Source organism: Chrysemys picta, chromosome 19 (genome assembly GCF_011386835.1).
Source record: "Chrysemys picta bellii isolate R12L10 chromosome 19, ASM1138683v2, whole genome shotgun sequence".
Taxonomy (NCBI): Eukaryota; Metazoa; Chordata; order Testudines; family Emydidae; genus Chrysemys; species Chrysemys picta.
Window position 1 is genome coordinate 5366799 of NC_088809.1, and position 15806 is coordinate 5382604.

Genomic DNA, 15806 nt, shown 5'->3' on the forward strand with positions numbered 1-15806 from the left:
CTCTCAGACCAGGTCTGACTTAGTTTCAGTTCCTGCAGTTCTTTTCCCTCCAGGAGCTATGACAGTGGTACCCAGTGACCAGACAGCCTTCTTAAAGGAAAGTATTAAAAAAAAAAGGCATTTTAAAATAAAAAGACCGTAAAACAGACAATATTCACATCTAGCTAACCCATGTGTCTATCCATCTTCCAGATGGGGATCCTGGTAGACCTAAGCTTCCTATAGGCACCAGAAGGCTGCTAGGCCCTGAGTGAAAGCCCCTTCCCTTAAATCACAAACCAGTTCTTTCTGTCTGCTGCTGGGAGTTTTCTGTCTTTAAAAGCTGCTCAGTGTTTTAAAAACTTGCTCACAGGAATTGTCACCTTTTACCATTTAGTGTCCCTTTTAGTGTCGCTAGACTCCCAGTCTTGGCAAAACAGATGCATAACTTTAGGCTGGAGCCTGGAAGTAGGCCATTGTGTTGTAATTGCTGCCCAGTTGTTGGGAGGCTGCTTACATAGAGCCATTGTGTTGCTTTCCTGCTTGTTTTTCCAACAGCCCGCTATTAATGTAGACCAGTACATCCATACAGGAAAGTTTAATAACCTGTTATAGCTATACAGTAACTTTACCTCACTGACCGGGCCACATACAATATTCATACAATTATTACATATCCGTATGCTCAAATTATTACCTTACAGCTCCATGCTTGCCACAGTAACGTCCATCAATTTCATTCATATGTCTTCACCTTTCAGTATGAAATTGAAGAAGTCACTATATGCCATTATTTCCTGCCATAGGCCCTGATCCTACAATGAGTTCTCTGCAGGCAGACTTCCGTACCTGTCTGTAGACCCGCTGAAGTCAGTAGGATTCTGTGCAGATGCAGGGGTCAGCCTATGCAGATCTCATAGGAGGACTGAGTCCATGCTGCTTATTGTCCTTTTTTGTTTATTATTTTGTGTTTTTTATAAAACAAAAAAAATCCGCTAAAATATATCTGAGAAGAAAATAATATACAAATAAATGAAAGAGAAATAAATATATATATATAGCAATATCATACCAACTGCAGCTTAGCAGTAATTATGGTTTACCACAGGCATGTTCTGCTGTTTTCAAATTCGTTTTTTATCTTAGGAAATCTGAAAAATGTCTTGTTTAGTGTTGCTGTATCTCCTACATGAAGCTAGAAATTAAACAGCTACAGGATTCCTTATTTCAATGTATGCTCTTGAATAAATTGGTTTGCATGTGAAAATGACATGTTTTCTTAGTGTTCATGTAAGTGGTTGAATTAAACAAAATTTTTTTGTAAAGTTAACATTAAAAATTGATTCCCTTCAATAATAATAATAATGACTTGACTTTGGTCTCTTGAAAATACTCACTTTTAAAAGTGCTTTATAAATATTAATTGCACTTAATTGGAATTCCAATCTCCTACTCAATCTTAGGAGTCATTCTTAGGTACCTTAAGGTTGGAAAATGCAGTATTAATTTTGCTTTTAAGTCTTTTGGACCTGACTTTTTGCTCCCCAAACTGTGTGTATTCATCTGCAATGTGAAAAGAGTCTAAAGTGGGGTTACGACACAACCAACCAGAATTCTCCATTCACTTACACTAATGGTAGTATTTTGTACCCAACCTGCATTCGCTTTGCACAGGTGTAAGATTCCACATAGGGCGCAACACAGTGGAGAATCAGGTCCTTTGAGTCTGACCCTGTATTTGTTTAATTGTGTGGTTTTGGGTGTGCAAGATATGGAGGACTTGCATTTGTAAATGACTTTTAAAATCAATTCAATTTTGTTTTCCGTACACTAGATAATAACTCTGACAGACTGGCTCCCGAAATGGTGCATTTTCTTAATGATACCTACAACATAGTAGCAGCAGAGATGGAATTGTTATTGGCTACACATGAGGCATGGAAAAAGGTAGCTTATTCTTTCTCCAGTTACAGTTTTTTGCTAAGAAAAAATCTTTAACTTGTTTTTTTAAATATTATTCAGCAAATAACAATCCAGGTAATTTATATCCCCCTCTCATAGGTTACTTTGAATCAACATTAACATCTAAATTAAAGATCTGCTGATAGACATCCAAAATTGTAAATTGTTTGTGACTAGAACACCATTTATATTACATTTTGCATTTATAGGCAGAAGATTCACATAAGGATCTACCTCCATCGGAGTGGAATTCTAATCCGACATCAGTAGCTAAAAAAAGGCCAAATTCTGTTGAAAGCAAAGACCTCAATTTAGCCATATCCGGAGGATCTGTTTTCCAATTAAATGAAAAAGGTAAAAGAAATAAATTGATTCAACCCTTAGTAATGCTCTCTTAAGTGTACCTGATATTTAAAAAATAAATCAGAAATCATATCCACATAGAAAAAAACATAATTAAATTAGAGTTAAGGCTACCATAACTGTACTGTGCTTGGGTGTTGGGGAGCAAAACAGGCCCCAGCAATACCCACAAAGCCTGATTTAAGGAATTCTGACTCAGCCCTCTCAATTCCCAGGTTCCTATCTTCCACAATAAATCCACACCAGCATTACATGAGTGGACAAGCAAATTTATTTAATTTGATGCTTTTTACTTAGTGTGATCAGGGTCCCAGGGAGCCATGCTGTAGTTACTCAATTAGGATCAATTGCGAAGAATGGGGCAAACAATCCCCAAAGCTGGTGGATATTCTAATACTTAGATTTACCAAGCAAGCACAAAACGGCTTCTATAATACCTGACTGGTTACCCAGAAGCCAACAACACAGTTCTCTTAAAGCAACCCAGTCTCAAGTCTCCACCCAAACACCCAAGTCAGATATGATGAGGATTACTGTAAATATTATTCATCATATAAGAAAGTTCTACCAAACCCAAAGGATCGGACACATTACCTCCCAGGTTAAGGAATATTTCAGATCTTACCTAAATACACGCTTACAGCCAATTCTTATTAACTAAACTAAAATGTATTAGAAAAGAGAGAGAGTAGTGGTTAAAAGATCAATATACATACAGACATGAGTATAGTTTTGAGATTAGATTCATAGTAGAGATGGTAAGCTTTGTAGTTGCAAAGAATTCTCAGAATTAGTCCATAGGTTATAGTCCAATGTCCATATTCAGGGTAATCCAGGTGGGACTGGAGATCTCAGCCTTATGACTTAAGCTTCCCCTGCATGAAGCATTAAGCAGATCTGAGATAAAAAGGATCAGGACCCAAGTGTTTTTATACAGTTCCAGGCCATCTTTTGACAGTTCAGAGTCCTTAGGCGAACAATAGGCAATCATGGAAACTTTGAAGTAGACCTATTTCCTAAACATCACCGGTAACTAGCTACAGGGATTAACATAAGATAATTTATCCATTAAGCAGTTTATTACAAACTTTAAAGAGACATATAGACAATGACACTATTTCACCCAACATTCATCTAAATGTTAATATTCCCTTTTGATCTCTGAATCAATTGCTATAGTGATAGACAGGAGCTGTCTATTTACAGGTCTGACATCTAACAAGATGTAAGTAAACGCATACAATTAGTATCACCTCCAATTTTCTAACAATACAGGTTTGCATTTCAAAGTTCTAGCCTATCTAACATGGAATGACCCTAATTACCATTCACATACTTTTCTAACATGTCTCTGAAGGTTGACTCGGGTCATTTAGCCTGTGAACCATTTAATGCTTTCTATTGGCACCATACTTGACACACTTTGTATAAGATTCATTGCAACTATAGAACAGTGGTAGCAACAATGATTTGTATGGTCATATTCTAATCAGATAACATCACACTTAGAGAGTGGCCCAAGTAAAAAAGAAAGTATTCATATCTGGAGCCTCCAAAGTATCAAGATGTTTGGATCCATGTTGTGGTTCAGCCTATTATAAAGATAGGAGTAGCTGTGATATCCAAACCTGAATCCAAGTTTCAATTCTGAAGCCTTCCAAATTCTGATCCAGGGTTTAGGTTCAAGCCCATCTCTCTCTTTCTTTTTTTTTTTTTTTTAAATACAGAGTGTTAACATTATTTAAATCCTATAACTACTATAATCATGTTGAAAAACAAACCTGCATATGATAGGTTAAGAACTTTTGAAATTACCAATGCCAGTAATTCAGACATAATTTGTTAACACAGAGCATCTGCTTTGCTTGTGCTTTCCCTGCCAGTCAGGAGTGCCAAACCATTTTTGAAGAGTGTGATTTTTCTCCTTTATTAAAACATAAAAGGTCCTCCACTTCAGACACACAAAAGTGCTCCTTCACACAGACATGAGAGCTAATAGAGGTTTTCAAGCTGATGTAGAGTGTCATCATTTATTCATTCAGGCTTAAAATAATTGGGCAAAAGACCAGCTAGTGTAACTACCCAAGTGAGCTTTAAAATAGATCAGTTTACTGCAGAATATGCAGCATTTTGCAAAATAATACATTTCACCTAACTCATAGCAGTGTTTTTTCTCCAAGTGCTGGTGCATATACGTATTCCACTTCAGGTGTGTGCTTTCCCGGTGCACTAGAGCCGGAGATTTGTAGACAGGAGTTCCCATTGGGGCGGCGCATGTGCCCTGAGTGTCCTCATACCTCTAACCGAGGTCATAAAGGGCAGAGCTGCCCTGACCTCTCCTCCTCACTGCCTGTGGTTCTCAGTGATGCCTCAAGCTCACTGTCTTTCTAGTGCTGGTGAGCACCCTTTTCTGTTAAATAGCCCTAGAGTTCTTAGCTTAGTCTTACTGTAGATAGATTAGCTTGTTAGAGAGTTCAAGAGGGCGTGAAACCGTTAAGAGGTGCCTGTGGACGGTGTGAGGCCGATAGCGGCCCCCAGCGCACCGGGACCGGGTCTTCTTGGAGTCAGGTTGCTTTGGAATGCAGCCCAAAGCTGGTAGTAAGGGGATGCAAAAACCTCAGGAGGTGTGTCCAAGGGTGTACCTCATGGAAAAACCCATTTGTCCTGCCTCCAATCCAGGCCATTCTGGAACTGAGCAAACTTAGTACTCCTCCACCAGAAGTGCTCTGGCTCCTCCATCTACTCACGGAGAAAGAAAACCCCTGAAAACCTCCAGAGAGACGAGACATAATTCTCCCTACCAGGGGACATCTGGCCCAAATTGCCAGCTCTCTGGAGATGAAGACTACATTGAGAACCAAGAAGGGCTCCTCGAGCATACACGGGGACTCCAGTTGCCAAACTTCAGCTGATAAAATTCATATAAGCTGTCTAGTACTGAGCTAAAATCGAGAGCTCCAGAGTGCTACTCCCTGGTACCATATGAGCTGAGGTACACCTCTACCCCTATATAACACGACCCGATATAACACAAATTCGGATATAACGCGGTAAAGCAGTGCTCTGTGGGGGCGGGGCTGCGCACTCTGGTGGATCAAAGCAAGTTCGATATAACGCAGTTTCACCTATAACACGGTAAGATTTTTTGGCTCCCGAGGACAGCGTTATATCGAGGTAAAGGTGTATGTAACACTAGTACCATTAACTCTGGTGCCAACCATATTGGTACCATTGATGTGGGTACCTAATGTATGGTCAATGACTCCAATGCTGGTGGCCCTGACACCAGTGCCATTGATTTCATTGCATGAGGTATACCAGTAACTGTGGCTTCAATGCTATCAGTATAGTTGACTCCCCAGGAATATATGGCAGCCAGGAAACTAGACTACGTATTAGTACCGGGGTCTTGCTGCAACAGACTATTCTCTTGGTGATAACCGCAGTTCCGCCAACATCAATGGGTGCATGTCTGGAAGAGATTCAGACCCAAGCACTATGGTCAAGTTAATTGGGCTGTCATCAATTCTACAACCTCCACAGCCTATCTGCATTAGGAAAGGTTCTAGTCTATGCTAAACTTGTGTACCAGTCTGCAAGTTCATGCAAGTACAATAGAAATCTTGTCTGAGGCAGTTAGGGCATGTGGCATCCTGAACATACGTGACTCAGCATGCTAGACTTCACTTACAATGTATGCAAAGCTGGTGGAGGTGTGTGTATTGACCAAACAAGCACTCTCTGGACATCCTTTTACTTGCTCAAGTTTTATCATCCTTGTACTGGTGGATGAGTCTGCAGAACGTTTGCTGGAGGGTACTTTACACTCCTCTTCCTCCAGCTATATAGTTCATCAAAGAATCAGCCCTCCATAAACTGCTTGGATTTAAGGGGCATACACGGAGCATGCAAACTTTTCTCACCTCCATCGAGTGCCTGATGATATGAGTGATAGAGATAAGGTGGGTGAGGCAATACCTTTTATTGGACCAACTTCTGTTGGTAGAAGAGACAAGATTTTGAGCTACACAGAACTCTTCAGGTCTGGGTGATGATGGACAACACAACTACAATGTTGTACCTCAACAAACAGGGCAGAGCAGGGTCCAGTCCTCTATGTCAGGAGATGGTACAACTTTGGAACTTCTGCATTTTGAGGGTTTAGTACCCTCAAAGCCTGTTACCTTCCTGGGGTACAGAATGTTTTCGCAGATCACCTCAGCAGGAAGTCCTTGGAAAATCACAAGTGGTCACTGAAAAACAACATAGTGTGTCTAATAGTCCAGAAATGGGTATATTCCAGTGTCACCCTCTTCACAACCAGACAAAACTGAAAATGTCACTGTTTTTGTTTCAGGGCCAGTCAGAGTCCAGTTCTGTCACAGATACATTGTGGTCAGTACTGCAAATAAACTTATATAGTGAGATGCACAGTATATAATGACCACCCAGAGAGAGAAGCGTCTACTAGCCTCTGCTTGAACAGAACCTGCATATCACCTTCTGGTGACTGGCTTTTAACTTCAAGGCTTTAGGAACATAATTTCCAGTAGAGATAAATAACTTCTTAAATATTATCCATACGTACATTTCACAATGATTATGACAACCAGTAAGCTACTGGCTCTCAGAAGAGACCTTACATTCCATCCTTTGGTATGTAGATACTTGACCCAGGCGATCCCTGTAAACCCATATGTGCCCTTATGCCATCTGCAAGCTGGCACCACAGAGTCCATGAGTCACAGTTGTCTATTCACACATTTGCTGAACATTATTTCATCACAGTAGCTTCCAGAGCTGATGCAGGCTTTGAGAAATGTGTTCTTCAGTTTTTGTTTAAGTAGACTACAAATTCCCATCACCTAAGGAATTCTTCTGGGTAATCACCTGAAGTGGAATAAATATATGTGCACAAGCACTCCGAAAAGAAGAAACCATTCCTTACCTGTACAGTAATGATGGTTCTTCAAGAGTTATTGTGCACATACAGGTCTGTTGCATCTTACGTGCATTTAACATGCGCGATTTCAGCTTTACGCAGTTGGCAAAAAAAAAACCCAAAAAAAAAAAGAGAAAAATAACCATTTTAATACTGTATCTGTAGTGTGGGTGATTCTGCCCGCCACTGAACTCAATGTAATTTTGACTATACGCAGTTTTCGCTTTACGCGCTAACCATAAGATGAGACTCGCCTGTATATATGCCATGAGTCATCCTCTTTCCCCACTACTTCGGAGTCTATTGTCACAAGATTCTGGTGCACGGGAACTGAGAGGGCTTTGCGCCCTCAGTTGGAGGCAGGAGGACCCTCAGGGTGCATGTGCCATCCCAATAGGTATTGCTGACTAAAAGTCTCTGGCTCAAGTGCACTGGGCACACACACACCTGAAGTGGAATACATATGTGGCCAATGCATCTGTAAGGACAACAGTTACTGTACAGGTAAGTAACTGTTCTTATTGTGAATTTTATATCTATAGTCCTCCAGTGCTCTCTGCTTTGAAGCAAATAAAGTTCAAATATTTGATTTCTTAAACAAACAGTTCTATTGTAGATATTCCTTTCCATTTTATTTTTTGGTGATACTGCCATTGGTAACTTTTTGAAAGAGTGGAAAAGGTAGCTATAATTCATTAGTCATTTACTATTTATATTTGTTACAGACAAGATGCATATTGGTCCTGAGATACCCTCACCTATTCTAAATTGCTCAGCAAGTGATATACTGGGAGACTCAATCTGTGCCATAATCTCATTAGATTATGATAGTATGTTAACTGTGTGTGAAAGGCTAAGTGGAAAATTACTTCCAAAGACACTTCGACAGTTTATCTGGACTGATAAACTTCTAAAAGCGGATGCAAAAGTTGACAAGTTTGAAAGAATAGCGTAAGTATTTATTGTTTTCCTCTGTTGAAAAATATTGTGGTGTTAGTAACTGCAGCCATCTAATTCTTGGCCTATTAAGATATTCAAAATAATTCCTTATTCTCTGACATGAAATTAGCCCAAACGTTCTTCAAACTGTTGAGAATAATATACCACCTTAACATCAGCTTGAAATACCAGTAGGAGAGAGGTTCCTCTCTGAAGTTTGTATTAACTCCCACCTCTTGGAATATCCAAGAAATGCAGAAGCAGTTTAGTGACATTTGACTATGAATTGACTGACTCCTGGACACTTTCAGTGTCTGCCTGCCTAGATCTATGTAATCACAATGTTACTTTTCATTCAAATGAGTTTTTATAAATCAACTCCTCTCCCATGGTGTAGTCACTTGATGTTCTAATATGAAACAAGAGCAGGTGTAAACAGAGCAACCCACAGTAACTTCTAGGTAACAAACTATGGGCTAAATCAGACCTTGCTCAGTCAGATCTCCTCCTGAAATGAGTGAGAACCTTTGCCTGTGGGGTAAATGCTTTTCTTTGCTCTGAGTTCAAGTGGCTGAAGTTGGAGCATTGGAGACCTACAGACACTGGAGCATGAGGAGGAAATCAGGCCATGGAGCCAGTCAATATCTGCTTGCATAGCTCTGGAGCAGCCTTGGCCTCTGCCTCTGGCTCTGCATGTAGAAGTGCCCTTTCTGGCAACAGTTGGTAATTGTGTCGGTGGTAGATCTGCTTACCCCGCCCATCTCTTCAACCTCCTCTCTGCCTTGCTCCCAAAATTGACTGAACAGAGGGCTGCTGAGGAGCTTGGCAGGTGAACTGGCAGGAAACCAGGCAAGTGTCAAAACCTGCCTGATTTCCATCAGAATTTTGTCAAAATCGTCACATTCCTGCAGAACATTTCAATTTTGTTTAATTGGCATTTTCCAGCAGAAAAATGTTCTGTTGGAAAATTTCTATCCAGGTCTACTTTCATACATCCCAAGTATTTAAAAATAAAAATAACAGTCTTTTTCCTCTGTTTCTTCCTTCCCATCATCTGAGGAAATAATTTGATTACTTTATAAATGTTTTTGTTTGTTGTGGGTTTTGTGAGTGTGTGTGTGTGTGTGTGTGCGCGCGCATAAATTACTGAGGGAAAACAGTTGAATAGTTTGCTTCTGTTCTAAAAGCTGTGAGATCAGTGATCCTTCTTATCCCTTGACAGAAAAAAATTCATAGGTCCAACTCATCTCAAAGTTCTCTCTCATGAGTACATGAGCCACTCCCAGTTGATTGTTCTGCAGAACAATTAAACTGACACAGATGTTGTGGGAGGTCATAATCATGGATGGAGTGGTGCTATCTCAGGAAGGTAGGGCCAGTCTCATGGAGGGCTTTGACTATCATTTCATAGACCTTGAATTTGACCCTGTTGTTCAGTGAAGAATCAATGCAGAAAAGTGGATTCTGATTTGATAAAGTACTGATATCTTTGAAGATGAGGTTTTTTTGGAGGCCCATGGAAAAGGCTAGTGATTACATGCTTGCATGATTTCCAAATGTAGGGCTGAATTTTGTCCCTGGTTAAGCACATGCATCTCTCATTGACTTGAATGGGACTTATGTGCATCCAGCAGAGCCCGAGCAGATACATGCTGTGGGCCAGATCCTCAGCTCTTGTAATTTGATATGTCTGTTTATGCCAACTGAGGATCTGGCCCTTTGTGTATGATTGTTTCCTCCCCACCCTCCATCATTTCCAGAAAGTTTGAATTGGCTGTGAAAGGGGCATATTCTAGAATGGCTCAGTGGCATGATGAATGGGCATTTCTGGAATTATTGCATCAAAATATAGTAGTCTGCATTGTGTCTGAATGCTGATGTGTAGAGTGAGTATTTTGGATACATTTAGGTACCAGGTATTTTTATGTCAATTAATCTCGGTTCATAACAAGCTTTTGAAAATTATACGTAATCAGGGAAATTAATCAGTGCTTCATCTTCTCAGAATTCTCGAAAGAGAAGCTAGAGTGAAGTTTGGACGAACAGTGGCACACCGAATTGCTAAACTGAAAATTAGAAGTGCCACCCGATCACCAATTTCAGGCCTTATTGAAAATGCAGTTGTGGAGGTTAGTCAGAAAATGTAAAACCTGGCATGCTGTTTATTTTTTATTCTATATTTTCTTACTCTTTGTCCTGAACACTTCATAATGAATATTTGCACTATGTAACGGTGATTAAAACCATATTCATTTGGTCATAGCAATACTACCATTCTGTTGCATATTTCCAAATAAGTCATCCATCCTTATACCACTCATTGCTGATGTTTATCAGGTGACTTTTGGGTTTTTCTTCTCCTATCCTTAATTGGTAATCATTTTGGTAATGTCCTCCTAGTTGGCTCCTTTGGTTGGTTACTGAATTCTGGAATATCATTACAAACACCATACTATGATTTCAGCCAGTCCACAAGATGGAGTAAACTTTGTCTTCTTTGCACACTTGAAAGTGATTCTTACAGTAGAGAGAAGCATACTGTTTATAGTGCCATTAAATAATTCAGTGATCTATAACTCACAATAAAACCGAACATCAGTTTTATTCTAAAAGTAATTTGCAGCGTGAACAAACTAGTGATAGGTGGAACAATATTTCCTCATAAAGAAATCCATTAAGTGACATAGAACTCCCCAGATGCTACTACAAAGAGCCAGATAAATCACTTCTACATTTTAAGAATGTTTCGCAGTTCGTTGGCAGATGTACATGTTAGCAGGGTAGCAGATGTGGTCACAGTGACAATAACCTTTGTGTTGCTAAATTGAAGATCAAATTAAAGAGGATGAAGAAGGTTAAAAGACAACTGTGCATCAGCAGTGCACAAATAAAAGACCAAATACAAAAAGTGCTTTTCAGCTTGAACTGAAGAACAGTTTCAGTATTCTAATGGAGTTAAGTGAAGAAACCCAAGACATTGATACTCTATGGGAAAACATCAGAGAGTACTATCTAGGAAGTTCAAAGACAGTTCTAATAACAATGAAATCTAAAAAGAAAGAATAGATTAGCTATACTACTTGGGCAGCTATGGAAAAGAGAAGAAATGTAAAGCAAAATCTCATGAATGCTAAGTCATGTGAAGAGGCAAGCAAGTGGCAAGAAGAATACAGCGCTCTAGACAGAGAGGTTAAAAGGAATACTCGAAGAGATAAAAGGGCATATATTGATAGAAAATGTCAAGAGGCTGAAGAGGTAGCCAAAGAGGTGACCTTATAAACTTGTATAAGGCAATCAAATAGCTAACAGGAACCTTTAGAAGTACCAGAGGCCCTATTAAAGATGCAAACGGAAAGACTCTTAGTACAGAAGAACAACAGAAAAGATGGGCAGAACATTTTCAGGCTGTTCTAAATAGACCATGCTCAAACAAACTACTAGAAATGTGTGATGATGACCTACCACTAGAGCTTGATATTGATTTAGGAAATCTTACAAATGAAGAAGTTAGAAAAGCCATCAGTAAACTAAAAAATGGAGGGGATAATTTTACTGGAGAGATGCCCAAAGTAAGTGATGAAACAGCCCTCCAGACTTTCCTTGTGTTTTTTGGATAGAATATGGAATAAAGAAAATAACCCAACCCAGTGGAAGAGAGGCCTTATAGTAAAATTGCCAAAGAAGGATGACTGTACCACCTGCAATAACTGGAGAGAAATCACATTATTCTCAGTGCCTGGGAAAGCCATGTGCAATAACATCCGGTAACATATCAAGAAACAAATAGACTTTCATCTTAAAGAGAAACAAGTAGGTCTTAGACCATTGAGATCACGTGCAGGCCATATTGTTGTTCTTAGACATATTATGGAACAAATGTAGAGTGGTAAGCACCTCTTGTGATAAATTTTATAGATTTGCCGAAGGCTTTTGACAGCATACACAGAGACAGTCTGGCAAATTGTGGCAAACTACAGAATACCAGCAAAAATAATTAGACTAATCAAGGATCTATATAATGCTGAATGTGCAGTCAGAGATGGTGACAGTATCAGCCAATGCAGTGACAACTGGAATAAGGTGAGAGTGTATTATGTCCCCACTATTGTGTGCACTGGTCATTGACTATGTCATGAAGAAAGTAACCACAGAAGGCAACCAAGGAATTTTATGGACAAATGATAAAACACAATTGGATTACCTCCTTTGTTGCTGATTTACATTGTCCTACTTATTTCAACAATTCACTTAATGGAAGGAAAGACCTAGCTTTTGGCAAATACAGCAAAATAAGTTGGTTTGTTCATCAACAAGGGGAAGAGAAATATGGCTATAAGTGTCTTAGAAATTACCATTAGTGTGGACAAAGGAACACTAGAAAAAAAGTAATTTTACTAATCTATGGAGTTAAATGTGCAACAATGATGACACTATGCTAGATGTCAAGCAACAAATATCAAAAGCAGCAAACAACTTCAATAAACTTGAAACGATTTGGAATAGTTGCATGATTGGCACTGACACACAACTATTTTTAACACTTCCATCATGTCTGTCTGCCTTTATGGACCAGAGTCATTGAAATCTACAACAAAATTCATTGATAAGATCGAGGCATTCCAAAGAGATTATATATATATATATATATATATATATACATGTATCACTGCATTGAAAAGAGTATCTTGCAACATCAGAATTCCAAGTAGAGCAAATCTGGAAATTTAATGAGGATGGACTTATTTAGGACATACTTTAAGGAGGCCACCCACACAATTTCCACAACAAGTGATAATATGGAAGAGAAAAAGAGGGACACCTAGAGAAACATTTATCCCTAACAGTATCAAAAGAAGCCAGATCCATCAGCATGGCACTGAGAAGCCTGAACAGACCAGCACGTTACTGAAATAAATGGCAGAAACTGGTTGACGTCCTATTGTGCACCTGAGAGCGCAAGAGGATAAAGAAAGAAGAGAAAATTATGAATGACTATTTATTTCAAAGGTTTATTGTGAAAAGAAATATTCGGTGATTCAATGAACAGGAAGTTAAACTACCACCTCACTAGGTGACAGCTCAGGCACAACCCAAACAGATGACACTATGCATGCACTTAATGAGACCAGTGGTTTTCAACCTGTGGTCTGCAGATCTCTGGGGGTCTGCAGACTATATCTAAGATTTCCAAAGGGTTCTGCACTGTCATTTGAAATTTTTTCGGGGTCCGCAAATGAAAAAATGTTGAAAACCACTGAATTAGACCATTTCTAAAGCCTCTGTGGTTAATCTACCATATTCTTGTGATGGTAAAGGTTTCTTCCAATCTGGTATTCAGCCATTGCTTTCTCCAAAGAACAACTTCCTTCTTCTAGAGCTGTTAAGAGGGCTGTAAAGCTGTGACTTTTTTTAGTATTTAAACCCTAGGTTTACATCACACAATGTTAATATCAGTACAGCTGAATCCAATTCTTTAATGGTTAGAGCTTGTACATTCTGACTGAAATAAATATCAAAATGAAATTGCATTTACTTAATTTATTTTATTTCTTAAAAACATTGTTTTAATTAAAAATATTTAACATGTTTCTTTCCTTCCACCCAACAGAAATATGAAAAGACACCCTGCATGCGTTCTTTTGCCACAAATGAACAAATGATTTCAGAGACCAGCAAAACCTTGAATGTCCTCTATGTTTTCAATGGCACATATGAACCCTACCTAATCTATTGGCTTTTTCCTTTGCAAATGGCATTTAAGCAAATAATGCCTACAGGTAACTAAATTAGATCACAGAAAATTGCTGTAGACCTATATCACTTTCCTTAGGAGTTGATCAAGAATCCTCAGGGCTTTGACAAAGATATTTTCACTATTCTAGAAACTAATCAATATTTTAATTTTTAGCTGAACATCCCTATGAATTGGCTATGTACCTACATTTCCTACATCAAAACTTATTCCCATCATGGACAGAGATCTTTGCAATGGCTGAGTGGATGATGAGCCTTCTGGAGAGCGAGGACATTGAATTCTTCACTCATCTTCAACAGTGTTTCAGAAAGAATTTTGCAGTTGACCCAAAAGTATAATCTATTGATTTTTTTTAAACTATAGAGTCTTTTATATTTACGCTACTTGCAGAAGTTTAAAATAAAATGTTTGCTGTAGTAAAAGTCAGTATATGGAATAAAGTTATACTTTTAAATATGATTTAATAAAATTATTAAATGATCTTGAAATATACATAGATAGCTTTTTAACTCTAGGGATAATGTTTCTGATTTTTCCACATTATATCCCATCTAATATACTCTTTTTTTTTTCTTTGCAGGATTTCCTGGTGGAGTTGATAGTTCGAGAAAGAGAGAGAGGTCAAGAACTCTACACAGCAACAGACAGATCTGAGCAAAACAAACATCTAACCAAGGAATTACTGGCAAGCCCAGTCATTTTCCTCAGAAAGTGGATGGGTGAAGTAAGATATCCTAATTTATGTGACTGAATTAAAAAAAAAACAAATGTGGAGATTGATTCTTGCCTCACTTACAATGTTGTAAATCAGAAGTGACTATCAAACCAGATAGAGTTAAACTGGTTAGTGAGAAAAGAATCAGGTCCACTGTTTGTTCTGGTTTTACAAAACCAAAATATTTTAATTTACTAATTGAATGTATTTTTCCACTATGGAAAAATAGTGTAATAGAAAGAAAAAAAAGAAACAATAGAAAAATGGAAAATAATATTTTGCTTTCTAATTTTATAAATATTTCTTTCTTCCTATTATTAACAGATTTGCTATAATCTTTAAAACTTGGAACCTAAATCATATGACATGTTTTCTTTAAAAATTTAGTCCCCTGTTTTGGTTTCTTCTCCACATTATATAAATATGTCTGCTCAAGAGCAGCTGTAAGCAGTGTTTTACCTAAATTATTTTTATTAGACTTTAACCTTTATACTGAGAAAACAAAATCTTGAGTTGTTTATTACAACTACATCTAGAATATTAAATAATTAAAGTTTATATTCTTCAGCCACTAGTAAAGCCACAAATGAGCCAGTGGAATAAATATTAAGATATGAGCCACTTTAAATTAAAACTAAAGGACCAGATACTCAGCTAGTATAAATGCGTACAGTTTCTCTGACTTCAGTAGAGCTATGATCATTTACAGAAGTTGATGATCCAGTTCAAAAAAACTAGTGGTGAAAGTCTCCTTTCAGTAACACTGATTGCACGCGCAGTAGTTGTTGTTGTTATTATTTATTATTATTTTATGTATGTTATAGGGCGACCAGACAGCAAATGTGAAAAATCGGGACGGGGGTGGGGGGTAGTAGGAGCCAATATAAGAAAAAGACCTAAAAGTCAGGACTGTCCCTATAAAATCGGGACATCTGATCATCCTAGTATGTTACCATATCATCTAAGAGCCTGAGTTATGGACCAGGACCACATTCTGCTACATTTTGGACAAACACTGTTTTTTTCTGTCAAACACTGCCCACCTACTCTAACAATCTGAAGCTAGTTTCTGGGTATCATTAACAAAGTGTTAAACCGTACAGGTACCTGTGTGAGTAGGAAGAGAAAGTTTTGGTGGTGTTTTTATAAAT

General features: G+C 38.3%; 1 protein-coding gene across 7 annotated transcripts in view; it reads left to right on the top strand.

Annotated features, from left to right (window-relative positions):
• LOC101953725 (uncharacterized) overlaps positions 1 to 15806 on the top strand; it is a 39367-nt gene that overhangs the window by 9290 nt on the left and 14271 nt on the right. For all 7 annotated transcript variants that reach the window (XR_010593969.1, XM_042857904.2, XM_065573524.1 and 4 more), the window contains 7 exons: positions 1814 to 1926; positions 2151 to 2295; positions 7972 to 8197; positions 10191 to 10314; positions 13794 to 13962; positions 14094 to 14272; positions 14521 to 14664. Coding sequence is in view for 6 of the 7 variants with exons in the window: in XM_042857904.2 (XP_042713838.2) it covers positions 1814 to 1926; positions 2151 to 2295; positions 7972 to 8197; positions 10191 to 10314; positions 13794 to 13962; positions 14094 to 14272; positions 14521 to 14664 (1100 nt within the window). In the remaining variant the exon portion in view is untranslated. The remainder of the gene's footprint in view (positions 1 to 1813; positions 1927 to 2150; positions 2296 to 7971; positions 8198 to 10190; positions 10315 to 13793; positions 13963 to 14093; positions 14273 to 14520; positions 14665 to 15806) is intronic.